The 26924-nt window shown below is 36.9% G+C and overlaps 1 protein-coding gene across 3 annotated transcripts in view; it reads left to right on the top strand.

Moving 5' to 3' along the window:
• PHLPP2 (PH domain and leucine rich repeat protein phosphatase 2) overlaps positions 1 to 26924 on the top strand; it is a 69997-nt gene that overhangs the window by 18815 nt on the left and 24258 nt on the right. For 2 of the 3 annotated variants that reach the window (XM_087419993.1, XM_087419994.1), the window contains exons 4-8: positions 14652 to 14842; positions 21708 to 21833; positions 23070 to 23224; positions 25152 to 25298; positions 25694 to 25924. In XM_087419993.1, the coding sequence (XP_087276119.1) occupies positions 14652 to 14842; positions 21708 to 21833; positions 23070 to 23224; positions 25152 to 25298; positions 25694 to 25924 (850 nt within the window). Of the gene's footprint in view, positions 1 to 272; positions 326 to 14651; positions 14843 to 21707; positions 21834 to 23069; positions 23225 to 25151; positions 25299 to 25693; positions 25925 to 26924 lie in introns of all 3 variants that reach the window. The other variant, XM_087419995.1, reaches the window with a different exon arrangement.

Here is a 26924-nt window from a genome sequence, read left to right as displayed (position 1 = left end):
GAATTTACTGGGCTTTGAATCTAGAATTTTTTTACTGTCTCTTGGTGCATTTTTTTCCCCATCAACTGTTTTTCACCTCATCACTTCAATAATAAAGATTGATTTTATAATAATAAATTTAGATTTATTAAAATCAGATATTTTCTGAATATTACTTTCCAAATATGCATAGTCTACTAACACTGCTAACTGTGTGCTTTTATGCTTATGAATTATCCAGTTTACTCATTACAACCACTTTATGCTATAGGAACTATTATCTCGTTTTACAGATGAGAAAACTGAGACAGAGAAGTTAAATAACTTGTTCAAGGTCATACAACTAGTAAGTGCCATTTAACACCTAACAGTTTTGAATTAATGTGACCCACTTATCAAACAATTGAACTAATAACTAAATTATTAGTGTATGTAGGCATACCGTTTACTGAGATTCCCTGCTCTCATGTCTCAAATTATTGATTTAATTTGTATACTTCTTGATAGAACTCTTGTCACATAATGTCACAAGCCAGTTTTATTAAATGCACTTCACAAAAGATTTTATTTATAATTTTTCATCATGACAGTATTTTGTGACATGTTGTTCCTTAAAAGTTTGGTTTCATTTTGTTTTATTTCCGTTAATTTCTCTCCTTTGCTAGTTCATGGAGGGAGAATAGTTGCTAGATTGAAATTAAATCTGAGGAAAATCTTTTAAGATAATTTGAGGAACATACCCTTCTATCACTGTAAGACTTGGTTAAAAAAACAGCAACTTGGAACAGTAACATGCTCTTTATCTGATGGTGGTTGAACATGAGTTCTTCATTATGTATTTTCATTCTGGGAGGAAACTTGAGCCTTAAAGTGCCAATGAGCTCCTTTTTAACCATTGAGATTACATTTGCATTCAATTATATTGCACAGTTTTGGCACTGATTCCATTAATTTTTCTACCACCACTTGATAAATTATAGCGTGCTTAGGATCTTAATATACCCTTAAAAGGATATTTCTAGTAGAGTCTAAAGAGTACCAATTTGTAGTACTTATTATATTTTGGGGGGATCTTTAAGAGAGAACATTTCCAAAAGTGAGCTCTATTAATTTAGAGAAGCTAGTATAATTTGAGTGAGAAAATTATGTTTGGGAAAAAGGTTTTTAAAGCTAATTATTTTTGAAAATAGGCAATATATGTATATGGCACCAAAAACAAAAGGTAAAAAAATATATATATTGATAAGTGTATTAGTTATCTATTGGCCATGTAACAAATTGCCTCAAAACTTAGTGACTTAAAATGATAATAAATATTTATTATCTCATACAGTTTCTGTGGGTCAGAAATCCATGAATAGTTTAGCTGGATGGTTCTGGCTTGGGTCTCATGAGATTGTAGTCACTCTGTTGGTTGAAACTGTAGTCATCTGAAGGCTTGAGTGGGGCTGGAAGATTCACTTCCAGCTCACACATCTGGCTGTTGGTAGACGGTCTCAGTTCCTCACCAGCTTTAGCTTTCGGTTACTTCCTATGTAGACTTCTCTACAGGGCTGCCTAAGTGTTTCCATGACATGGCAGCTAGCTTCTCTCAGTGATTACACACACACACACACACACACACACACGGAGGCCTCAGTGTTTTTTATGACCTAGCCTCGTAAGTCACTGTCATTTGCACCGCTTTCTCTTTCATTTTTCGCTGTCTCTTTATTAGAAGTGAGCCACCAAATACAGCTCACACTATAGAGAGTGGAATTAGGCCCCACCTTTTGAAGTGAGGAGTATCAGAATTTGTGCACATATCTTAAAACTATCACAAAAAGTGTGCTTCCCTCTCACCTTGCTCCTCCAACCACCCATTCCTGAATCCAGAGACAACCACTGTTAACAGAAGGAAAGATGTTTTTGAAGTATTCTCTTTAAAGTAAATAGCTTAGTAATCAGCTTTAAATATTTCATGTGTAGAGTTTTTGGTGAGTTAACTTAGTTAGAATATAGTGTTAATGAGGCCAGGGTCATAGGGCCTAAGTTCAAACCAGTTAATGTTGCTGTGTTTGCAGGATATAAAAGGTGCCTGGTACTCTAAGCAGCCATTATGCAAATGCTAGTTATCAGTCTCTGGAGAGGGAGTGCTGGGTGAAAATGAGTGAAAATTCAGTGCAAATTCATGATATAAAAGCTGTGGAGATAACATTTAACTAAAGATGAGTGGGTAGCATGGTTGATCACAGATTAAGAGAGCACATTAATCAGCTCCTTATTTGTGTGTGAGGAAACGGAGTCTAGAAGGTGTGATTTTTCTGGTGAAGTTGTAGTCCTGGGACTGTACAGCTCAGGTAGCACAACTGAGCATTTCTTTCTCTACCATATTCTCTGAACACATTGTTCAAGACAGTTTTGTCCAAAGAGCATAAACACAAACAAAAGAAGCCAGATACAAAAGAATCACATAGTATGTTTCCATTCATTAAAAGTTCAAAAATGGGTGAAACTCAGCCATATTGTTTAGAGATATATGGCATTACTCTCTGTCCACCAAAATCTGTTCTTTCCTTCTTCCATAATAATGGAATGGTAGTTGGGTGCAGACTGCCCACCTGTACCTCATTTCCCAGCCTTTCTCACAGTTAGGTGTGCACATGTGACAAGTTTTCTTCAGTAGTATGGAGTGGGATTGTTGTCTGCCATTTTCACACCTGGTTCCTAAAACCTCCCACACATGCTTCTCAGTGCTCTTTTCCTCTTCCCTGGGGTAGGATGGCAATCATCAGAGCAGTATTTGAAGTCACATTGGAAATGGCAGAGCCACCATCAGCCTGAGTTTCTTGATAGTGTTGCCCCCTGGCAACTCACAATGCCCACCCTCACAGAGAGTTAAATTTCTGTTGTGTTTGAGCCATTATATTCTTTTTGTTATAGTAGTTTAACCTGCTATAACTAACACAGGTTGCATATATAAGTGGCAAAAATATTTAGAAAGCAAGGAAATTAATATTATAAAAGTCAGGAGAGTGACTGACGTCTAGGGAGGAAGGAGGAGGATGTGATTCCTACAAGTAGTCAGTACATACAGTAGGCTCTCCTTACCTGCAGGGGACACCTTCCAAGACCCCCAGTAGATGCCTGAAACCACAGATAGTACTGAACGCTATATATACTATGTTTTTTACTATATGTACACACATATTTGAGATGTGACAGCAAAACTAGCACGAATTTCTTTTTCCTTCTTCACAGTTTCATGGATAAAAAATTCATTCTTGCTGTAGATCTTAGCAAACTCAGCACACGATTTTTTTCCTTTCCTTATTAAGTCGAGAACTTTCACCTTTTCACTTAGAGGGAGCACTTTACAGCTTCTCTTTGGGATATTCGAATTGCCAGTATCACTACTCTTGCACTTTGGGGCCATTATTAAGTAAAATAAGGGTTACTTGAACACAAGCACTGCGATACCACAACAGTCGCTCTGATAACCGAGCTGGCTACTCAGTGACTAATAGGCAGGTGGTGTATACATTGTGGATACCCTGGACAAAGGGATGATTCACATCCCAGTGGGATGGAGGGGGACCGTGCAAGATTTCATCATGCTACTCAGTACAAGATTTCATCATGCTACTCAGTACGTGCACAATTTAAAACTTACAAATTGTTTCTTTCTGGAGTTTTCCATTTAATATTTTTGAACCACGGTTGACCTTGGGTAACTGAAACCACAGAAAGTGCAACTGTGGATAAGGGGCCTACTATATATTTTTAAAATTTTGACTAAATATTCCCAAATTGCAGAGGTAGGTGATACCAGTGTACACTTTCATCAGTAAAATTTGAGAGTACTCATTTCCTTACACCTTTGCCGACATTAGGTATTATTGTTAAAATTAATCTTTGCCCCAAATTGCAAAAAATACTATCTCGTTAATTTGCATATTTTAAGCTTCATTGTTAAAATATAGGAGTAATATATTAAAAAACATTCCACCACGCTTATACAATTACTTTTATGATTGTGCATTTTTTAGTCTTATTTTATGTGCATGTTTCACATTTGTAATTATTGCATCCATACATTTTTTTCTTTTTAAAAATTTTATTTTTAATTACTCAAGTAAAATATGAGTATGATCTCATTATCTGTAGTGTCTTAATTTCTTTTAATCACTTCCCAGGCCCATTCACTGCTTAATAGATAACCACTACAGTCATGCACTGCATAATGACGTTTCAGTCAATGACAGACTGAATATACAATGGTGGTCCCGTAAGATTAATACCATATAGCCTGGTATGTAGTAGGCTATACCGTCTAGGTTTGTGTAAGTACTGTAGAGGAGAAAGAAATTTTCCTCTACCCTTCTGGGTTCTTCTGGCTGGTCTAAGAATTAAATTGACATGAGACAGATTAGGAGAAAAACAAAAGTTTAATAATGAGTATACATGAGACAAACCCAGGAAAACTGAGTAACTTGCCAAAATGGCCAAAGCCCTCACCTTAAATACCATCTTCAGCTAAAGACAAAAGATGTTGTGGGCAGGGAGAGTCAGGGCTTTCAAAGGGAAGGAAGGCAATTCACAGGTAGGTGAAAAGGAACAAACATTTGGAAAACAAGTGTTTGGCCACACAGAAACAGAAAAACACAAAGGGGAGCCCAACAAACAGGCTTTTCTAGGTTCCTGCCTGTCTACCGCCTAGTTCATGTTATGTTAAGGTGATAGATTGCTTCCTGAGACAGGTTTTTTTAATCTGAATTCTTTTAGGCAGTTAAGGGGGACATAATAAAGACTCTGAGTCTTTTGTTTCTTGAAAATAATCAGCCTAAAATAATCCTCATGTTAAAGAGACAGATTTTGAGCTGGCAAATTTTGTTCCCCTTCGGTACACTCTATGACATTTGTACAATGACGAAACCTCCTAAGGGCGCATTTCTCAGAACATAGCCCTGATATTAAGTGACACGTGACTGTATTATCAATTTGCTATATACCTGTCAGAATTCTCCAGCTTTTATTTCTGTGCTATATGTATTTGTAGAAAAATAGTTTTTTTACATAAATGGTATCATTTGGTATTGGTCTTCATGCTTTTTTCATCCAACAATATGTTTTGGAGATGTTTCCTCAGCTATTTTCTATATATATTTCTTTAAGTTGCATAGTATTGAATATCATGTATATATTGTAATTTATGAAACCATTTCCCTAGTGATGGAAATTTATATTATTTCCAGTTTTTGACTATTACAATCAGCATTGTAGTAAAATTGCGTCTTTGTGCATCTGTTTTTCTTCAGAGTAGATCTCTAAACATGAAATTGTTGGGTCATAGGATATTTGCATTTAAAATATTACTATTGCAGAACAAATGTATATCCCATCAGTATATCAGAGTACCCTCTTGCCCTCAATATCACCTTTTAATATTGTTAGCATTTAAAATTTTTACTAATCTTATGCATAAAATGATGGTTGCATTGTTTTGATTTTTGTTTCCCTGATTACTAGTGTCATTGACAATTGTTTCATATTTTCATTGGATCTTTAGAGTTCTTCTCCTTTGAATTACCCGTTGATATTTCTGTGCAAATTTCTGCTGTTTCTGTCTTTTCATATTGATCTAAAGGGCTTCTGAATATATTCTTTTTTTTTTGTGAAGAAGATCAGCCCTGAGCTAACATCCGTGCCAGTCCTCCTCTAGACCGGCCCAAGCTAACATCTATTGCCAGTCCTCCTCCTTCTTTTTCCCTTTTTCTCCCCAAAGCCCCAGTAGACAGTTGTATGTCATAGTTGCACATCCTTCTGGTTGCTGTATGTGGGATGCTCCCTCAGCATGGCCGGACAAGCAGTGCGTCAGTGTGTGCCAGGGATCTGAACCCGGGCTGCCAGTAGCATAGTGCGTGCACTCAACCACCAAGCCACGGGGCTGACCCCCTGAATATATTCTTTTTTTTTTTTTTTTTTTTTTTTTGTGAGGAAGATCAGCCCTGAGCTAACATCTATGCTAATCCTCCTCTTTTTGCTGAGGAAGACTGGCTCTGAGCTAACGTCTATTGCCAATCCTCCTCCTTTTTTTTCCCCAAAGCCCCAGCAGATAGCTGTACGTCATAGCTGCACATCCTTCTAGTTGCTGTATGTGGGACTCAGCCTCAGCATGGCCGGAGAAGCGGTGTATCAGTGCATGCCCAGGATCCGAACTTGGGCCGCCAGTAGCGGAGCATGCGCACTTAACCGCTAAGCCACGGGGCCAGTCCCGAATATATTCTTAATATACACATCCTTTGGATACTGTACTTGTGACAAAATTTTTTTCCAGCCTGTAACTTGTCTTTTAATTTTGTTTACTGTGCAGAAGTTTTATTTAATTAGATTTAGTCAGTCTTTTCCTTTGATGCATTTACATTCTTTCCCTGTCCTAGGTCATAAACATATCCTGTATTTTCTTCCAGTACTTTTATATTTTTAAAATATGAGGTAGGAATCTAACTTTACTTTTTCTCTATGGATAGATAGCCAGTTGTCCCAACAACATTTATGGAATAGCTCATCCTTTTGCTACTGATTTGAAGCATCACCTTTATTATTATTAAGTTCCTATACAGGGAGGTGTCTGTTTTTGAACTTTATCTTGTTACATTGATCTACTTGTCTTGTGCTAATATAACACTATTTTAATTAATATACCTATATGATATATGTTGATGGCTGATAGGGAAGTTTCCTATCACTGTTCTTCTCTGGAAAATCAGGGAGATCTCTAGAATCAGAGAAGCCTTTCTGAAGAAGTAGTGTTTGAGTTGGTTCTTTAAAAACTGACAGAATTTCAACAAGCAGAAAGGAAAAGGAGGACAGAGGTGGGGGATTAGAAATTTCAATGCATATTCTGTGAATCGCAGATTGTTCTGGGCCTTGAGTGCAATGTGTGGAGTTGAGCCTTCATTTGGCAGATGGTAGCAGGAAGTGGTGGCATTCAAGTGAGCCCGAGAAAGATGAATCTGGCACCAGTGTGGATAATAATTCAGGTGTGAATTAATAGGAGTCTGAACTAGGGAATGGGAAGCAATCACTCATATGAGAGACTTTTGAAGGAATATTCAGTAAGAGTTAATGGTTGATTGCAAAAGGGCTTAAGGAAGAGACCCTAAGAGTTGAAGGTTTTGAGCCTCAGTGACTTCAGGAGAATGACAGGACTTGAGTTGTGAGAAGGAGCTGGTTTGCAGGAATGGTAATGACTTGGTTTTAGGCATGTTTAATTTTAAATGGTGGTAAGTATCCAGTTGGAGATGTCTGGCAGATATTTGGAAACGTGGAACTAGAGTTCAGGAAGTACACATCTGGGAGTCAAGAGACATGAGGATGTTAAAGCTATGGAACTTGTTAAGATATCTTGAAAAGAATACTTAAATATAGGAAAAGAAAAGGAGGCTTAAGGCTCCTTTAAGGCTTAAGAACTGTGACTTTCATTATAATAACTAGTATTTGTTTTATACTAGTTTACTTACTGTATGCTGAGCACTTACTAAAGTGCTGAGTACTCTACATACCTTTTTTTTTTTTTTTTTTTTTTGGTGAGGAAGATCAGCCCTGAGCTAACATCCATGCTAATCCTCCTCTTTTTGCTGAGGAAGACCGTCTCTGAGCTAACATCTATTGCCAATCCTCCTCCTTTTTTTGCCCCCCCCCAAAGCCCCAGTAGATAGTTGTATGTCATAGTTGCACATCCTCTAGTTGCTGTATGTGGGACGCGGCCTCAGCATGGCCGGAGAAGCAGTGCGTGCCGGGGATCCGAACCCGGGCTGCCAGTAGCGGAGTGCGCGCACCCAACTGCCAAGCCACGGGGCCGCCCCCTACATACCTTTTCTCATGTAATCCTTATAACCCTGTAGGTAGGTGTTATTCCAGAGAGTATGTAACTTGCCCTAGTCAAATAGAGAGCTAGGAAGCTGACACATCTGTCTAGTTCTAAATCTCATCCTTTTAACTTCTAAGATACTCTGCCATTTAGTTGTTGGAGAAAGTTTAGAGGAGTATGAGGAATCCATAAAACTTGAGAACTGGGAAGGACTAGGGATCGTTTAGTCCCACTTCTTGGTCTTAAACTTAGGAAACTAAGGCCTAAAGATTTAACAAGACTTATTTGGGCATGAAACCAGATGGTGGAATTGCTTAGCTACCACTGCTTCTCAAAGTTTTCTACTGAAATACTTCAAATAGCGTAAGTTTTTTGTGTTGTATGGGGGGCTGATTGCAAGTTCGCAATTTGTCTTGAGGTTTCCAGTTTTATTCTTTAAATGTAAGTAAATGTTTAATTTTTACCCTCCAATGTATCAGCCAATATTACTTGTTTAACTTTTTATTTTGAACTAGCTTGAGATGGTCAGAGCACTTGGAAAGATGGTGCGGAGACTGCACATCCTTCATGCTGTCGTTTGAATTGCTGTTCTGGTATAAGTAGAGCTTCTGTTTTTCTCTGACTTCTTTCAAGATTTTTTCTTTGTCTTTAATTTTTAGCAGTTTGATTATGAAGTGTCTGGGCTTGAATTTCTTTGATTTATCCTGTTTGGGGTTCACTGAACTTCTTGAATCTGTAAATTTATGTCTTTTACTTGGGAAGTTTTTACCTATTATTTCTTCAAATAATTTTTCAGCACAGCACTCTTTCTTCGCACCCTCTGGTTCTGTCCCTTAGTTCAATTCTCAGAGCTTTTGGCATGCTGTTGAGGACCACATCCACACTTGTGTAACTCAAGGATGAGCCCAGGAGTTCAGAGACAACTTTATGGGATTATTTTCCAGAGCTCCTTCCTCTTCGATGTGTCTTGAGCCTTTATTTAAACCGTCCTATTGGGCACTTCCCACAACTGCACTCACGCTCCAGGGCCCAGCGCAGGAGGAGACAGAAAATACAATAGGTTTTCACCTGGCTGTCTTGGGACCACAGATCTTCCAATCAGAGAGGGAAATTCATCCCCTTTGGAGTTTTAGGTGCCTGTGTCCCCCACCCTTGCAGCTATTCCTGGGGGCTGGTGCTGGAGAAAGTAAAGAAAAGGAAGAAAAAAAGGAAAAATGAGGAATTTCCCCCACTCTCTGGGCATTAGGAGACCCCTTTCCCACTCTTTAAGACAGAACATGAGGGCTTCTAGAGCTCTCTGTCCACACCAATGCCCACTTCTGGGTTTGGGGCTTTCTCGAGTCCTGGCTGGAGGATGTCAGAGGAGGAAAAAATGGTAAACTCACCACTGGTTAGCTGGTATTTCGAATTCTGTTTTTCTTCCCTAATCTGCCTGCTACTCATTACTTTTTAGGATCCTAATATAGCTGCTCCATGTATTGTGTCCAGGTTTTATAGGTACATTCAGTGGGAGAGACAAGGTGGGATATGCTTTCTCATCTTACTCAGAACCAGAACCTTAATGGTGTGTTTTGATTAAAAGAAGTACTTCGTTTTAATATAGTCCAATTTAACAGTCTTTTCCTTTATTATTTTCTAGAAGCTTTATTGTTTTGCCTGTCAATTTATATTCACAGTCTGTCTGTATGACTTCATTTTTTTTTTTTTTTGTGAGGAGATCAGCCCTGTACTAACATCTGCCAATCCTTCTCTCTCTCTCTCTCTCTCTCTCTCTCTTTTTTTTGCTGAGGAAGACTGGCCCTGGGCTAACATCCGTGCCCATCTTCCTCCACTTTATATGGGACGCCGCCACAGCATGGGCTTGCCAAGCAGTGTGTCGGTGCGCACCCGGGATCTGAACTGGTGAACCCTGGGCTGCTGCAGTGGAGCACATGCACTTAACTGCTTGCGCCACTGGGCCGGCCCCCATTTTTTATTCTTTGTTTTGAGTATCATCATGATCTCATGGGCTTATATATATTTGTTTCAACTTATTATAGCCATTATTCTTTTTGATGCTCAATTTGTCTCATCTCAGTTAGTGTGAGCTCTTTCACGTTGGCTTCTATGTCCTTCTAACATGACCCCAGTAGTCTTTGATAGCGTTCTGGATTTTCCACCAAGTTCTTGCACAACAAGATAGCCTAAGCTCATCTTTTCATTGTCCGACTCAGACCAGGAATAAACCATTCTTCTAAGGACTCCTGGTTCATTTGAATGAAAACTGATATTTAAAGATTATACTATGGGCAATAGAGGTACTCCTTGCTACAGGGTTGCCCTTGATTCTTTTTATAGAAACTTTTTTTTTTAATTATAAAAGCAATGCATTTTCTCTATAGAACATTTGAAAGTATAAACATGTAAGGAAATTAAAATTATCCCTAATTTTCCACTTAGAATCTTGGCTTTTGAGATTATAAAACTACTTTTTAATTAGAACTATTAGACATTCCAAATACTTATTAGAACTTCCTAATTCTGTTTTTATAACTTTCAGAATATCAAAGACTTGAGGCATGCTGGGTATCTAGCAAACCCTCCAAAATTAATAATAAAACAACATGTTATTTCATATATACATAACTTATCCAAAATAAAATTGAATATTCCCTTATGAGAGTGGTAGTGGATAGATTTAGGAGTTTTCTCTGTAATAAAATATAAAGAAATAAGGCCAAGAAAAAAGAGACTCAAAGAATTATAATAACATCAGTTGATTTAACATCTGTTTCATGTAAACTTTAAAAGAGACTGTTAGACAATTTGGAAGTATGATAAACTATAGTTAAGTCCCATTTTTACATAATTTAACCAACTTTGTAGTAGGTAATGAGGTTAACCAGGATGAGGAATATAAAAGCAATGGCAGGTTTGGAGAGAATAATGAGATTAAAACAAAAAAAACCCGGCTTTATTGAGATATAACTCACATACCATAAAATTCACCCTTTAAAAGTGTACAATTCAGTGCTTTTTAGTATATTCAGAGAGGTGTGCAGCCATCACCACTATCTAATTTTGGAAGATTTTCATCACGATAAAATGAGACCCCATATCCATTAGCACTCATTCCCCATTCACCACTCCCGCAACACCTGGCAACCACGAATCTACTTTCTGTCTTTATAGATTTGCCTTTTCTGAACAATCCATATAAATGGAATCATACATACTTGTTTTTTGTGGCTGCCTTCTTTTACTTAGCATAATGTTTTCAAGGTTCATCCATGTTTTAACATGTATCAGTACTTCATTTCTTTTTATGGCTGAATAATGTTCCATTGTATGGATATACATTTTGTTTTGCAGTCATCAGTTGGTGGACATTTGAGTTGTTTCTACTTTTTGGCTCTTATGAGTAATGCTGCTATGAACAGTCATGTACAAGTTTTTGTGTGGACATATGTTTTCAGTTCTCTTGGATATAGTTATAGGAGTGGAATTGCTAGATCATATGGTGACTCTATGTTTAACCTTTTGAGGAACTGCCAGACTGTTTTCCAAAGTGGCTGCACTATTTTATAACCCCACCAGCAATGTATGAGGGTTCTAGTTTCTGTACATCCTCACCAACACTTGTTTTTGATTGTCTTTTTTGATTGTATTCATACTAGTGTGTGTGAACTCGTTTCTCATTGTGGTTTTGATTTGCATTTATATAATAACTAATGAAGTCGAGCATCTTTTCATGTGCTTGTTGGCTTTTTGTATATCTTCTTTGGAGAAATATCGATTTAAATCCTTTGTCCATTTTTTAAACGGGTCATTTGTCTTTTAATTGCTGAATTGTAACAGTTCTTTATTTATTCTAGATACAAGTCTTTTATTAGATATGTGATTTGCAAATATTCTCTCCTATTTTGTGAGTCATTTTTTCACTTTCTTGATGATGTCTCTTGAAGGACAACAGTTTTTTGTTTTTGAAGTCCAATGTATCTATATTTTCTTTTTTGTCACTTGTGCTTTTTGTGTCAATATCTGAGAAACCATTGCCTAATCTAAGGTCACAAGATTTATTGCTATGTTTTCTTCTAAGAGTTTTATATAAAGTTTTAGTTCTTACATTTAGGTCTATGATCCATTTTGAATCAATTTTTGTACATGGTGTGAGATTAGGGATCCAACTTCATTCTTTTGCCTGTGGATATTCAGTTGTCCCAGCACCATTTGTTGACAAGACTATTCTTTCTCCTTTGAGTTATCTTGATACCCTTGTCAAAAATCAGTTGTCCATAAATGTAGGAGTTGGTGAACCCTTGATTCTATTCCATTGTTCTCTGTCTATCCTTATGTCGATACTGTACTTTATATGCCAAATTCTTACTTTATAGTAAGTTTTGACATGGGAAATGTGAGTCCTCCAGTTTTTTTCTTCCTCTTCGAGATTTTTTTGGCTATTCTGAGTCCATTACATTTTTATATGAATTTTAGAATCATTTTGTCAATTTCTACCATGAAGGCAGCTGGAATTTGATAGGGATCACATTGAATCTGTAAATCAGTTTGGGGTGTTTTGCCATCTTAACAATATTAAGTCTTCCAACCTATGAACACTGGATGTCTTTCCATTTATTTAGGTCTTCTTTAATTTCTTTCAACTATGTTTTGTAGTTTTCAGTGTACAAGTTTTACACTGTTTTCATTTTATTCTATTTTATGCTATTGTAAATGCAATTTCTTTCTCAATTTCACTTTTGAATTGTTTATTCCTAGTGCATAGAAATACAATTGATTTTTTTTTTTAATCTTGTATCCTGCAACTTTCTAAACTCATTTATTAGTTATAATAATCTTTTTTTGTGGCTCACTTAGGATTTTCAATATACAAGATCATATCATTTGCGAATAGAGATTGTTTTACTTCTTTCTTTCCAGTCTGATATTCGTTTTGAATCGGTAAATTTGAGATGAACAGAGACATCTGTTGGACATGTCTAGCAGGCAATTGGATGTATGAGATCAGAACTAAGGGAAGATTGGGGCAGGAGACAGAAATTTGAGGGCCATTACCAACATGTGAATAGTGCAGTTTGGGGGATGGAAGCCAGATTGAAGTAAATTGAGTAAATAGGAGGTGAGGTAACAGAGATAGCTAATGTAGAAGCACAAGTGAGAAGAAAAGAGCTTCAAAAGGGTAAACTTATAGAGTTTCTCAGATATGGTTTGTGGGCCATCTGCATTTAAATTACCTGGGCTCCTTGTTAAAAATACATTTTTCTGAGCCAGCCCTGATGGCCTAGTGGTTAAAGTTTGGGGCTCACCACTTTGGCTGCCCAGGTTCACTTCCTGGTTGTGGAACCACACCGCCCACCTATCAGTTGCCATGCTGTGGCAGCGGCTCACGTAGAAGAACTAGAACGACTTACAACTAGGATATACAACCATGTACTGGGGCTTTGGGGAGGGAAGAAAAAAAAATTTTCTTATGTTCCATCCCAGGCCCTCTGAATTAGACTCTCTGTAGATGGGTCTTGTTGTTCTGCATTTTAAAGTAATTCTCAGGTAAAGAAATTGAAGAACCACTGAACTAAAGGAATTCTACAGCTGAGACTTAGAGGGAATGAAAGAAATCTTGAGCACTTTTGTAGCTTTGATAGAAACAATAAGGAGGGTGAAGTTGAAGAGTGAGAATAGAGAGGAACCAAACTCCCTGAGGAAGGTGGAATTTAGAATATAGATGAAAGGACTGGCCTAGAATAGGAGAAATGGCTCTCCCATATATCTAGTGTTAACATACAAAGTTATAAAGCTTTGAAGTAATCTAGTTCATTTCCTCATATTATCTGTAGGAAACACATAGTTAAAAGGGCAACATGATGCCCAAGTTTCCATAATCAATTATGTAATAATATTGAGTACAATCTGGTTTTCTGAACTACCGGTTTATTGCTGTTTGCACCACCTCATACTGTTGCTCTTTCTGTTCATTTCTGTGTACAGTTACTTGTCTGTTTTTAGTAATGCTTTAGCCAAGAACATCTCTTCTGTCATAATGTGCTGTTTTGTTCATGATATCTCAGTCATGTAGAGATTTCTAATAGGGAGGAGGGTGCTAAAAGAAAGAGAAGCTCTTGCCCCACACACAAGTCAAATTCTGCCACCGTGATTGGGATAGGTGATTGAAATATCAGCCATCAGCTTTTCCTCACGAAGTGCAGAAAGCTGGAGGATTGTATACAGAACTAGAGTACTCCCACAGTTATTAATTTCTTCTTTCTAGAATAGACTAATCACAACAGTAGTGGCTGTCATTTATTCCATACTTCTTTTGTACCTAAAACTATGCTTAATACTTTACATTCATTATCTTAATTTTTTATAAGAACCCCCTGGAGATAGCTAGTGTTAAGATCCAAACTGTATAAATGAGGAAAGTCAAGCTCAGTGAGATTAAGTAGTTCAAGGAAACAAAGTAAGTGGCAGAACCAGGATGCACACTCAAGTTGGAATTCTGATTCCTGAGTCCATGATCTTAACCACTCTACCATACTGCCTTTCCTTGTGTACGTGGGAGATATGGCTGTTGGAAGAAGGATTAACAATGGCATCCAAAATAAAATCTTGCTCTCTGGACCAAAATTCAGGGTTCTCCTATTATATAACTTCAGTGATAGATAACATTTTAGGACTGAGATCTTATGTTGTAATACTTGCATTGCTTGGTTACCTAAATCTATAAACAAGTATGCTGAATGTTGACACATAATACTTTCTTTTTGCTTTTCAGTGTTCTTATACTACTTTAATGGGGGCTTATGAAGTACTGTTCTCTTTTCAGAAAAACCATGCCAGATGGATCATCTGGATCGAATCCTTCTGTCTGGCATCTATAATGTACGCAAGGGAAAGACTCAGCTGCATAAGTGGGCTGAACGCCTGGTTGTCCTCTGTGGCACCTGCCTCATCGTTTCCTCAGTGAAGGATTGTCAAACTGGAAAGATGCACATTTTGCCTCTGGTTGGGGGAAAGGTAAGACTCCCAAAGATTAATTATTCTTCCTTTGATCATCTTAATTAAAAAAAAAATCACATATGCTTTTCATAGCTTTTTTCACATCTTTTCAAAGAAGCCAATGTGAGCATTATGAAAGATTACATCACAAAGTTTGTTCTTTAGAGTTCTTAGGTTTAAACAGAAGAAACCAACTTGGGCTAATTTAAGCATAAATAAGGTTTGTTTACGTCTCAGACTCTCTGGGAGGTCCAAAGGCTATCCATGCCCCAAATTCTCCTACAAAACCTGTCTGTTGAAGACACCCCTGCCTCCACTGCGAGGCACTAGATGCTGTCACTGGTAATTGCAAGAGTGGACAGGATGCTACCACTAGAAGCTGCCTTTGCAAACTAGAAGTAGCTGCCAGCATCCGTCACCAAAATAGATTCTTTCCAGTTTCTCCTTTTTCCCCATTAGACTAAAATTCAGAGTCTGGGGTGGTTATAAGCCCCTATCCAGTAGCCAGGGAGACCTGCCATTTCTTACATCTGTACTAGAGAATTCCCCATCATAGGAAAGGAGTCAGTTGCAAGTCAGTCAAACAGAATGACAGATGACTGGAAACAGATGTGTTAATATTTATATGAAGCTATACATAATTTTATTTCTTTTATTTTGAATCTTGAATATCCTAAAACAATCTGAGTTTAAGAGAACATCTAGACAAAATGACTTTGTGAATTCATGCTTTGTGATATCCAATCTGATCCAGATACACAGCAATATAGATAAAATACATATATTAAAAAGATAAATGTATATAAAAAAACAAAGCTGGGCTTAGGAATGTAGAATGGAAATGTAACTGGTGAGTAGGTCTGAAGGCTCTGGGTCTGAAAGGTTGTGGCAGTTCAGGAGTTCAGCTGCGATAAGTATGTGGGTCTAAAAGTGCTCTGCTCATGCTGGGAGTGCCTGGCCCAGGTTTATTGCTTAAAGCCAGGAGATAAGTGGTACTCTTTGCTTCTGAAAGAAAGCTGGGGGAAAAAAAAAACCCAAAACCAAAACCCAAAACTGTTGTTAGCTACTGACTGGAACCAAGGCTTGTCCCTAGCTGTGGTCCTAAAGAGGTGGGAGGACTCAGTTATGTGGCCTGTGACTAGGAGATGAACAAGCCCCAACTGGCTTAATGAATGACTGTGTATAACTCCAGTATCAGCCTGGGACAGGAACCCACTACTACCAAAATGAGACCTGGTTCTGGTCTTGGGGACCGAAGGACAGAGTGAAGAAAGTAAGGAAAATTTCTCCAGAGGGAGAAGGTGAGTGAGGACAAGGTTGGAAGATTGGTGGAGAGGAAGCAGAAAACAGAGCAAGAAAGAAAAAGAAAAAATGAACCTTCCATTGAAGTAATTCTTGTCCATTCTTTCTCTTCCCTCACTAATAGAAGAAAATTTTGTTCAGGGTGGTGCTATGACCAAGACCAAAAACTGTATCTCCCCAACCTCCCTTGTAGTTAGTGGTGGCTAGTAGATATAAACAAAAATTTCCGGGTGGAACTTTTGGGAAAGGCTTTTAAAATGGGACAGACAGATGGCTTGAACCTTTGCCCTATTCTTCTTTCCTTTATGGAACACAGTCCCTCAGTGTTGGAGGTGGAACAGTCATAAGGTGACTGGGAACTACAAGCATATGCTGAGTGTGGCCGTCTGGAAAGTAGAAGGTGCCTGGGTCCCTGATGGCATTATGGAGCTGTGCTACTAGTCCTGGACTCACTCTTTTTTCAAGCCACTGTTTTACAGCTGAATGTAATAAACTGATGTATTGAAGAATTTCACAGATAAAAAATACAAAAGAGCCCCTAAGGAAGGTGCTGGTGTGTATCTAATAGGAGTTCTAGAGAAGAGAGTAGAGGACAACAGAGAAGCAATATCTGAAGAAATAATGGTTAAAATTTTTCTAGAAGTAAGATAAACATGAGTGTTCACATTGAAAGTACACCAGATACTAAGTAGGATAAATAAAAATAAATCTACACTTAGACCCATTGCAGAATATGAAAGACAAGGAGCAAATCATAAAAGCTTCCAGAAAGAAAAAGATTACCTACAAAGCATTGACAGTCTGACACATCTTCTTTTCATCAACAATAAGTGCTAGAAGACTATTTGCAAAATTGCTGAAAGAAAATAAATATCAACCTATATTTTATATCCAGCCAAATTATCTTACAAAAGTTAAGGCAAAATAGGACATTTTCAGACAAGCAAAGACTAATGAGCTGACACATCCTCACTGAAAGAACTACTAAAGGTTGTACTTCCAAAAAACAATCTCCCCACCAAAAAAAAAAAAAAAAAGAAAGAAAACAACAAAGGAAAGTAAATTCAAAGGGAAGTTGTGAACAATGAATATAAGAAACAATGAGTGCAGACATTGATAATATATGGTGATAAATTTAATATTGGTGGTAAAAAGTTTTAAAAATTTTTATATTTTAAATATAAATGTAAACTAGTAAAGCTCAAACTACCCTGAACAATATTCAAAGTGTAGTGGTGTGTTCTATAAGTAAAGTATGATGCAGTCTTGGAATAAAAGAATAGGAACACCAAGTAACTTTACACTTTATTAGAAAAACTGTCAAGTATGAATAAAAAATTTTAAGGATAATCAGTGAAAGTCGAAGGGGAAAAGAGAATATAAGTATTCTGTAATGCTAAAAGAAGGCAGTAAAAGAGTTGAGAAAAAGGAGCAAAATAATTAGTGTGGTAAATTATCACAAATTAGAATGATAGAAATAAATCCAAAAATATTAGTAATCACAATAATTGTGATTGTCAGATTGTTATTTAAAATCTTGCTACTTTCTGTTTATAAGACATACCTAAAACTTAAAAGAGAAGGTTGAACGTGAAATGATGGAAAAATTATACTGGTCAATTAGCAACCAAAGGAAAATTGGTGTGGTTATATTAATATCATACATAACATTTATATGCGACAAAGAACTTATATCCAGAATATATGAAGAACTTTTACAACTCAGTGATAGAAAGAAAAATAATCTAGCAAAAAACCGGGGAAAAGATTTGAACAGACCCTTTATTAGAGAAGATACACAGATGGCAAATAAATACATGAAAAGATTCTTGACATCATTGCATTTCATTAGGGAAATGCAAATTAAAATCACAGTGAGATACTATACACCACTAGAATGACTAAATCTAAAGACTGAAAGTTTAGCAAAGATGGGGAGCAACTGGAACACTCATACATCATGGGTGGGAATGCAGTCACTTTGGAAAACAGTTTTTTCGTTTCTTATAAAGTTAAACATATGCTTATCAGATGACCTAGCAATTCTTCTAGGTTTGAGAAATGAGCATGTATCTTTACAAAGACTTTCAGTGAATGTTCATAGCAGCTATATTCTTAATTGCCAAAAATTAGAAACAACCCAAATGTTCATTGACTGGTGAATTGATAAACAAAGGATATGGATATTATACATAACTTAGTACTACTGAGCAGTAAAAAGGAATGAACTGCTGATACACGCAAGAACAAAGATGAACCTCAGAAGCATTATTCTAAGTGCAAGAAGCCAGGTACAAAAGTCTATTTATTGTATGATTCCATTTATGTGAAATTCTAAAAAAGGCAAAAAACTGTAGTGATAGAAAACAGATGAGTGGTTGCCAGGGTTTGGAGGAGGGGATTGACTGCAAAAGGACACAAGGGAAATTTTGGGGGGTGATGGGGTTACACAACTGTATTATTTATAAAAACTCATCAAATTGTCCACTTAGAATCAGTGAATTAAAAAAAAAATCACAAATTTACTTAATGTAAATTATACCTCAGTAAAACTTACCTCCCAAAAAAGACTTGAGTGCAAAAGCATTAGTAGAGATAAAGAGGCTCACTACAAAATGATGAAAGAAACATTTCACCATGAATATTTAATAATTCCAAAGTTGTACATATGTTACAGTGTAGTCTCAACGTATGTAATGCAAAAATCAACATACATAATGCAAAAATTAACATAATTACTCAGAAAAGTTGACAAATTAATTTCTAGTGGGAGATTTACAAACCTGTCTCAGTATTTGATATATGACTGTCTCTATTTTTCTGTGTCAAACGTCACCTAATAAAATATTTAAAAGGAAAGATTATTCTAGAACAATATCTATTCTTCATTGCAATGAAATCCTTTATTTTAACACAGACTCATTCAATTGCAATGATTTATTACTAGTATAAAATGGTCATGTGAGCATCACAACTGAATGTTATGATATTATTTAATTTTATTGGATCTTTTTATTATGATTCTTTTTTGCTTAAAGTATTTTATATTTCTGCCACTTGACTCAATTTTTACTTGGCACCAGAAACCTAATGATTTATGAGTATAACTTGGAAATTTCCAGCTGACTCATCAAGATTCAGTAGCTATGACTTATCAAAGTGAGATGTCAGACCAAGATGTAAGTGGTTCCATGACTATAAAAAGACTTCATCCTCATCACAGCTATATAAATTGAGTTGTTGGAGTTGGGGGAGAATTTCTTTGAAGAGAGTTCTTGTGCTGTGAATCTCTACCACCACCCCAAATGGGAAGGGGAGAGGTTTCTGCCTCTTTTCCTCAAGTCTAGTGAAAGAGGTTTCAACAGAACTCAAGGGAGCTTGATATGAGTCCCTTGTAGGAAGGGGGATGTAGTGGACTGGTATCCTGCCTTCTGACCGGGAAGTCTTGAGAACAAGAAATAGGCTACCTGCCTGCTTTGGTGACAGAGCAAAGCCTAGCTCATATGTTGGGATCATTGTGTACTCCTTGGGTTTGTTAGTGTATGACCCAGATGGGTTGAGAGAGAGTGAGAGCCATTGGATGGGTGGGTGGATTCTCTTAGAAAGTGTCCAGTAGGGCCACCTGGAGTGGCAAACAGGCTTCACTAGAGAACAGGCTGTAAGTGGACCACCGGATTCCTTTGGGTCTAAGGAGGGAGTGGTCAACTGCTGGAATAGCATGCATTAGCCAGGTCAAGGGATCTGTAAGTGAGAAGCCATCATTGCTTGGATTGGGTTGGGGCGTATCCAAAGAACCCTTAAAAGGACACTGAGGAAAAGCATCCCCATTAAAATCCACTAGGCCCAGAGATTGTGAAGTCAGGTTATGACTCTGCTAGTCTAGAAAGAACTTTTGGGCTTCTATCTTCCCTGTAATTTGTCCCTCTCCACTTCAACCCTGGAGGGGGTCAGAGATGGCATCTAGCCCAGCACCTAGTAAGTAAGGGAGGAAGTGAGTCCAAAAACCAGGCCAGGGCACCCTTGCAAGCAGGCAGCTACCTCCAGTGTGCTCCAGTTTTTTGGAAAAGGGTTGGAACAGTCTTACCTTTGAAGTGGAAACTTTGGCTCTTATCATGTCAGCCTGGAGACTCCTGTTCTGAAACACGGCACACATTCTTGCATCACAGGGACTTGAACTTGCTGTTGCTGTGTCAGGAATGCTCCTCCCGCAGGAGGTTTCCACACCTTGCTCCTTGACCCCCTTAGGGTCTTTGCTCCCATATTACGTCCACAGTGTGTCCTTCCTTCGCTGCCCTATTCATAATTCATACCACCCACCCTGTTCCCCTCTAAGTCATTACCCTGTTTTATTTTTATTCATATTACTCATTATACATTACATTGTGTTATGCTACATCGTGTGACAGTTTTGGTGTTAAGAGTGTTCGTCCCCTCTCAAATATAAACTCCATTGGGGGTAGGGGCTTTGTTGTTTTTTCCCCTGCTGTGTCCAGAACAGTAGAATGTATTCATTCAACAAATACTTAATTATCAAATTGAGACTATTTTGTGATTTAAAGGGTAATAAGTAAATTTACTTATGATTCTGCCCTATGAGTCCTACTCCTTCAACATACTTGTTAAATAAGTATTCCTTTGCTTTTTCTAAACAGCTTTGTTAAGATATAATTCATATACCATACAATTTACCCATTTAAATTGTACAATTCAATGGCTTTTAGTATATTCACAGAATTGTGCAACCGTTCCCATAATCAATTTTAGAATATTTTCATGACCCTGAAAAGAAACCCTACACTCCTTAGCCATCATCTCCCCATTCCTTCCCCAGCCCTAGGCACCTGTTAATCTACTTTCTGTCTCTACAGATTTGCCTATTCTGGACATTTCATTTACAGTGTATGGAATCATATAATATATGGTTCTTTGTCACTGGCTGCTTTCACTTAGCATAATGTTTTCAAGGTTCATACATGTTGTAGGGTGAATCAATATTTCTGTTTATGACTGAATAATATTCCATGTTTGGATATACCACATTTTGTTTATATGATTACCTGTTGGTGGACATTTAGGTTGTTTCCACTTTTTGGCTATTATGAATTGCTGCTACAGTTCATGTACAAGTTTTTGTGTGAATGTATGTTTTCCATTCTCTTGGTAGATACCTAGGAATGGAATAGCTGGGTTTATGTTTAACCTTTTGAGGAACTGCCGGACTGTTTTCCAAAGTGGCTGCACCATTTTACATTCCCACCAGCAGTGTACGAGGGTTCCAGTTTCTCCAGACCCTTGCTGATACTTGTTATCCAACACTTGTTATTATCTGAGTTTTTTATTTTAGCCATCCTAGTGGATGTGATGTAGTATCTCATGGTTTTGATTTGCATTTATCTAATAACTAATGATGTTGAACCATCATTTCATGTGCTTATTGGCCATTTCTCTGTCTTCTTTGGAGAAATGTCTTTTCAGATCCTTTGCCTATCTTTAAAAATTGAGTTGTCTTGTTATTGTCCTTTGCTTTTTAACTGGGATTTTTTTCTTATTGGTTCTGGTTTTCTCCCCTCCTCTTCTTCAGGTAGAAGAAGTGAAGCGACGGCAGTACTCACTTGCATTCAGTTCAGCTGGAGCCCAAGCTCAAACCTATCATGTCAGCTTTGAGACGTTAGCTGAGTACCAGAGATGGCAACGGCAAGCATCCAAGGTGATAAGCCGTCAGACATCCCGATGTGGAGATAAGAATGTAGAAGCCCAATAGAAATGTATTTGAAACAACTTACTCCCAAGCGAGCAAATTATAATTCTTATGCATATTACTCTAGACCTTTCTGAGTATATAATGAATGAAATCATGGAATTCCACCAGATCCTTAACTTGTTATTTATGTTTGCATAGTACAAAATGCTTTCAAAAGTGTTTTTGGGTACATTGACCTTTATACCATCTCTGTGAGGAGGGTAGGGCCTTTAAAGAATTGAGACACAGTGAGATTCAAATTCCATCCACCATAGTAGTCAGTGGTAGATGGAGCCATTCCCTCACTTGTAGCCTAGTGCTTCTTGGTCTGTATACATTTAGCACAGCTTTGATGAACCACTTCTGTTTTTTTTTAGCCTGTAAAGATGAAATGCTCTAAAATTACATTGTAGTTTCCAAATTCTCTTGTTCTCCTAGCCATTTTTGCAGAATTTTAACATATTTTTTTTGTGGAGCTAAATAGTTTCATAAAAGATTGTTCCAGTATAATGACATGCCTTGAAAACATTAAAGACTTTTCCAGTGATATTTTGTTTTTTTAGACCCATCTTCATAATGCATGTTTTATTAGCATACTATTATAGAAATATAAATCTAGTTTTAGTTTTATTGAATTTTCTGTACTTATAATGTGGTGGTAATAAAATCTGCTCTGAGTAAAACTAGTTTCAATTTTAAGTGGCTATTCCATTCTTCTGCCCTGATAAAGAGAAGTTAATATTTTTTGAGCACCTTTTGCATGCTAAGCAGTGTGCTCTGTGCTTGGTTATTTAATTTTATCCACATGACAGATGAAGAAACTGCACTACTAAGTAGCAGAGCCGTGTGGCTACAAAAAGCCATGTCTTTTGCTATCACACTGCCTCCCAAAGTTTTGTGCAGTCATTTGGAATCATCTTAACATTACTTCTTGCATGAAATGTTAATTTGCCGTATTTACGATCTGTATTTTTTTACCTTTTACACTTTACAGCTTATACTTTGTGTTTTTCAAGTAGCTATGGTTTTAGGGAAAAAAGTAAAAATTAACTGGTTTTTATAAATGAATAATTGGATCTCATTACCTTTTTTCTTTCCCATCTTCTTAATCAGTGCCTTTTTGTATAAATGCCATTCCATCCTATGCTGGGTGAGAGACATTCAGTGCTGGCTCAGATGGCTCTTCTCTTTGACCTTATTCAGGTGGTGTCCCAGCGAATCAGTACTGTTGATCTCTCATGTTACAGCCTTGAGGAGGTTCCTGAGCATCTCTTCTACAGTCAAGATATCACCTACCTCAACTTGCGACACAACTTCATGCAATTAGAAAGACCAGGGGGCCTTGACACTCTCTACAAGTATGTGGAGAATAGGTTTCCAGACTAACTTGTTAAAACCAAATCGTAATCAATATCTTAGTGGTTTGTATCTGTAAGGAAGCATGCTTATCATCATATATATACTCGAAAATTCTCCCTCCATTTTGAAGAGGAAGTAAAATTTTTTATTCACATAATTTTCCCACTCCCCTGCCCCTCTCCATAAATTGGAATATAGATGCAAATATTCTGTTATGGAGGCAACATGGAACTGCCATTGATCTGGATAATCTTTTTATGTAAGTCATTGAGAGTGATGCATGATCTACAACCAGGGTAAATTGAGAGATTCAGTCTATGGGAACTTTTGAATCAAAAGTATCAAGCTTAAATGACTTAAAGGAAATAGGCCTAATTTCAAGAATTCTGCTCCCAGGTTAGGGCTTTTATCTCTGCCAACTCTTGAACTTTTTGTCAGCTGTGAAATCTCTCTCTTCTAATTAAAGGAACCATTTCACTCCATTTCATAGTCCTAAGGGACTATGACCCATATATTTTTCCATCTCCTTTGTTAGAATATATTCCCTATTTTCACCCTCCATCCACCTCATCTCCCTCCTCCCTTTAAAAATGGACGGAAGTGAATAAATATATGGTGTAAATAATTATCTGGGCTTCTTCTGGGGAGGGGAGAAACTGGAAATTAAAGCATTCAAATTACATGGTAATTAAAAAGATAATATAGATTGAAATGACATTTTACATACTTCCTTAATAACTAATATTTCTAGAATCATTTTCAGAAATTGCTATGATTTTTATCTCATCTGATATGTTTTACAAAGTTTTTCAAGTAAAAGCCTATATTTAGTAATCAGATAATTATTTTAATAACATTGGTATGTAAAAATAAAAACAAGCTATAATTTTAAGAAAGTGGATTTCTAGCATTTCCTTCTGAGTCACTATGAAAATAAGGTTGATCTAGTTTGAGGGCTGGATTAGGAATCCTGAAGTCAAGGCACCAAGCCAAAGGAACAGTCAGTACTCAAGGTCAGGACAACTGAAAATCAAAAGTTGAAGATTTGGAAGAGGAGCATTAGAGTGAGATACCAAGGATTCAAATCTAGAAGCAGGTGATAAAGATCATCATCATGGAGAACACCACCTCAGCTTTACCATCTTGCACTAGTATAATAATGAAGTATACTACTCCTAAGTAGAATTACCAGAGGACTCCTATAGATCCAATCTATGATGACGTTATCTCTGGGTAAGACAGTATAGATACTTTTACTTCTACAAACAAAATAGAAGCACTAAAAATTATTATTTCATGTTGTCTATCAGATCACATTACAGTAAAACTCCATATCACATACATATTTTTAAGCTCTAACTGGCCCATTCATTTCAAGTGATGTTTGAGCTACATAATTTCAATATGAAAAAAGAAGTTGCTTGTAATGGGGTTTGTTAGTTATTCCTGTGTCCATGAGTTGATTAACTGTTGCAAGGCTTTTGTGTATTGCATGTAGAAAGTTAATAAAGGAAAAGATTTCAAGCATATCAAGTATGACTTGATACCAAATAATTATACAAGCATGAGCTTTTCTTCAAGATTTTCTGCCCCCTTTTTTAAAATATTTATTTTATTGTGGTCATAATAGTTTATAACATTGTGAAATTTAAGTTGTACATTATTATTTGTCACCATATATATGTGCCCCTTTACCCCTTAAGATTTTCTGCCTTTTTAGGGAAAGGAGAGGAGAACTCCTATCGCATTAGACCTGGTTTCCTTCATAGCACAGACCGGGTATTAGTTATCTTAGCATCTGTGCCGTGCAAAATATTTGGCACCTAGTGAATGCTCAATAAATATTTGTGGAACAAATTCTATGATGGACACTTAAAATAGATTGCTTTTTTATTCAATAGTATAATCTGTGCCTTTGCCTTTTAGGTTTTCTCAGCTGAAGGGCCTGAACTTGTCCCACAATAAACTTGGATTGTTTCCTGTGTTGTTATGTGAAATTTCTACCCTGACTGAGCTCAACCTATCCTGTAATGGATTTCACGACCTGCCAAGTCAGATTGGCAATCTACTAAAGTAAGTATCTGACTTTTATTAGGTTCATCTTTTCCCTTGCAGAATTAGGAACTTGTCTGGCATTTGGAATGAAGGTAGTATGAGCTCTTGTAGTGAAATAAATCATGTAATTATGAGGATTCTAGTGAGCAGCGGTTACTTGCCTACAGCAGTGACTAGTCCCTCAGTTTCAACAGCAGAGGCTCTGAATATTTTTGATATTGGAGAGACCATCTAGGTCAGTTACGTATAAGTCATCTTATTAACTCACCATAGACAGACTTAGGATTTAGGACGTTTTATCATTATCAGATTCATAATAAATTAGTAACATAAATCAGAATCCAGAATTCTTGTTTTATCTATTCCAGTTAAAACCCTTCATAAAGTAGTCTTGTTTTGTTTTCTTCTTTCAGTCTTCAAACCCTCTGTCTTGATGGCAACTTTCTGACTACTTTACCTGAAGAATTGGGAAATCTGCAGCAACTTTCCTCCCTGGGAATTTCCTTCAACAACTTTAGTCAAGTTCCTGAGGTTTATGAGAAACTCACTATGTTGGATAAAGTGGTTATGGCAGGAAATCAACTGGAAGTCCTAAACCTAGGGGTGCTGAACAGGATGAGCCATATCAAATATGTTGATTTAAGGTAAGGTCATTCTTTACTGTATCTTCCTTTAGATTGACCTCTGATGGACCTTTAAGTTTTCTCTTTATAAGGACTTCAACACATTAGGATTTTAGAACAGTGTATATTTTCAAAGCTTTAGTAAAGCTTCATTTTTTACTCAATAGCAGAGAGATTATGAATGAGGTAGGTGTACCACATGATAGAGACTTTCAAATTGCCTTTGACAAAGGTTGTTCTGACTTACCCTCCCAGCAACATTTTATGAGAATTCTCATTTCCTCATATCCTTATCACTGTTGGACTTGAGCAGCCTTTTTCCTTATTGTCAGTGTAGTTGGTCAAAAATAGTATTTCATTGTTCTAATCAACATTTATTTACTTACTAGTAAGGTTGAGCATTTTTTTATATACTTATTGGTAGTTTTTCCATAAACTTGATCATTTTTCTGTTGAATCATTGGGTTTCCTTTTTGATATCCATTGTATTATAATTAAAATGTTAAAGATTTTACTACTAATAATTTTTTGTACGAGTTTTATTTTCTAGTTATAATCTATTCCTAAAGAAAGCTGGTAAAAGACACACACTGGATGTTGAGTTACACTAAGCCATTGATGTCCTTTGTAAAGACATAGTATCAGAAAAATTTATTGAAATACAGGAAAATGAGAACAGGCCAGTGTGCTTTCTATAGTTGTATAGAAGAGAACCAAGAAGTCATTTTTTATAATTTGCCCTTGAACTGTTTTATATGGATACGGATTATTTTCCTCTCCATTAATTAATTAATTAATACATTAATTAATGTAATGTGAATCTTAGCATGAGAGAGAGTAGACAGAACAATGGGATAAAGTATGGCTGCTTCCTCTTGCTCTTGACATGGTGGTCCATGACTGCTTTGATACTCACTAACCCAAAAGATTGCGTTCATCTTCTTGTCCCTTTGTCCTCCTCCTTTGTCCCTACATAACTTTACTAGGTATTTGGATGTAAGTCTTTAACTGTTTGTGGATA

The sequence above is a fragment of the Ceratotherium simum genome, chromosome 30, assembly GCF_057802395.1.
Source record: "Ceratotherium simum simum isolate JZ-2026a chromosome 30, ASM5780239v1, whole genome shotgun sequence".
Classification (NCBI taxonomy): Eukaryota; Metazoa; Chordata; class Mammalia; order Perissodactyla; family Rhinocerotidae; genus Ceratotherium; species Ceratotherium simum.
The sequence above is the reverse complement of the archived record's forward strand: the minus strand, read 5'-3'. Positions and strand labels throughout refer to the sequence as shown.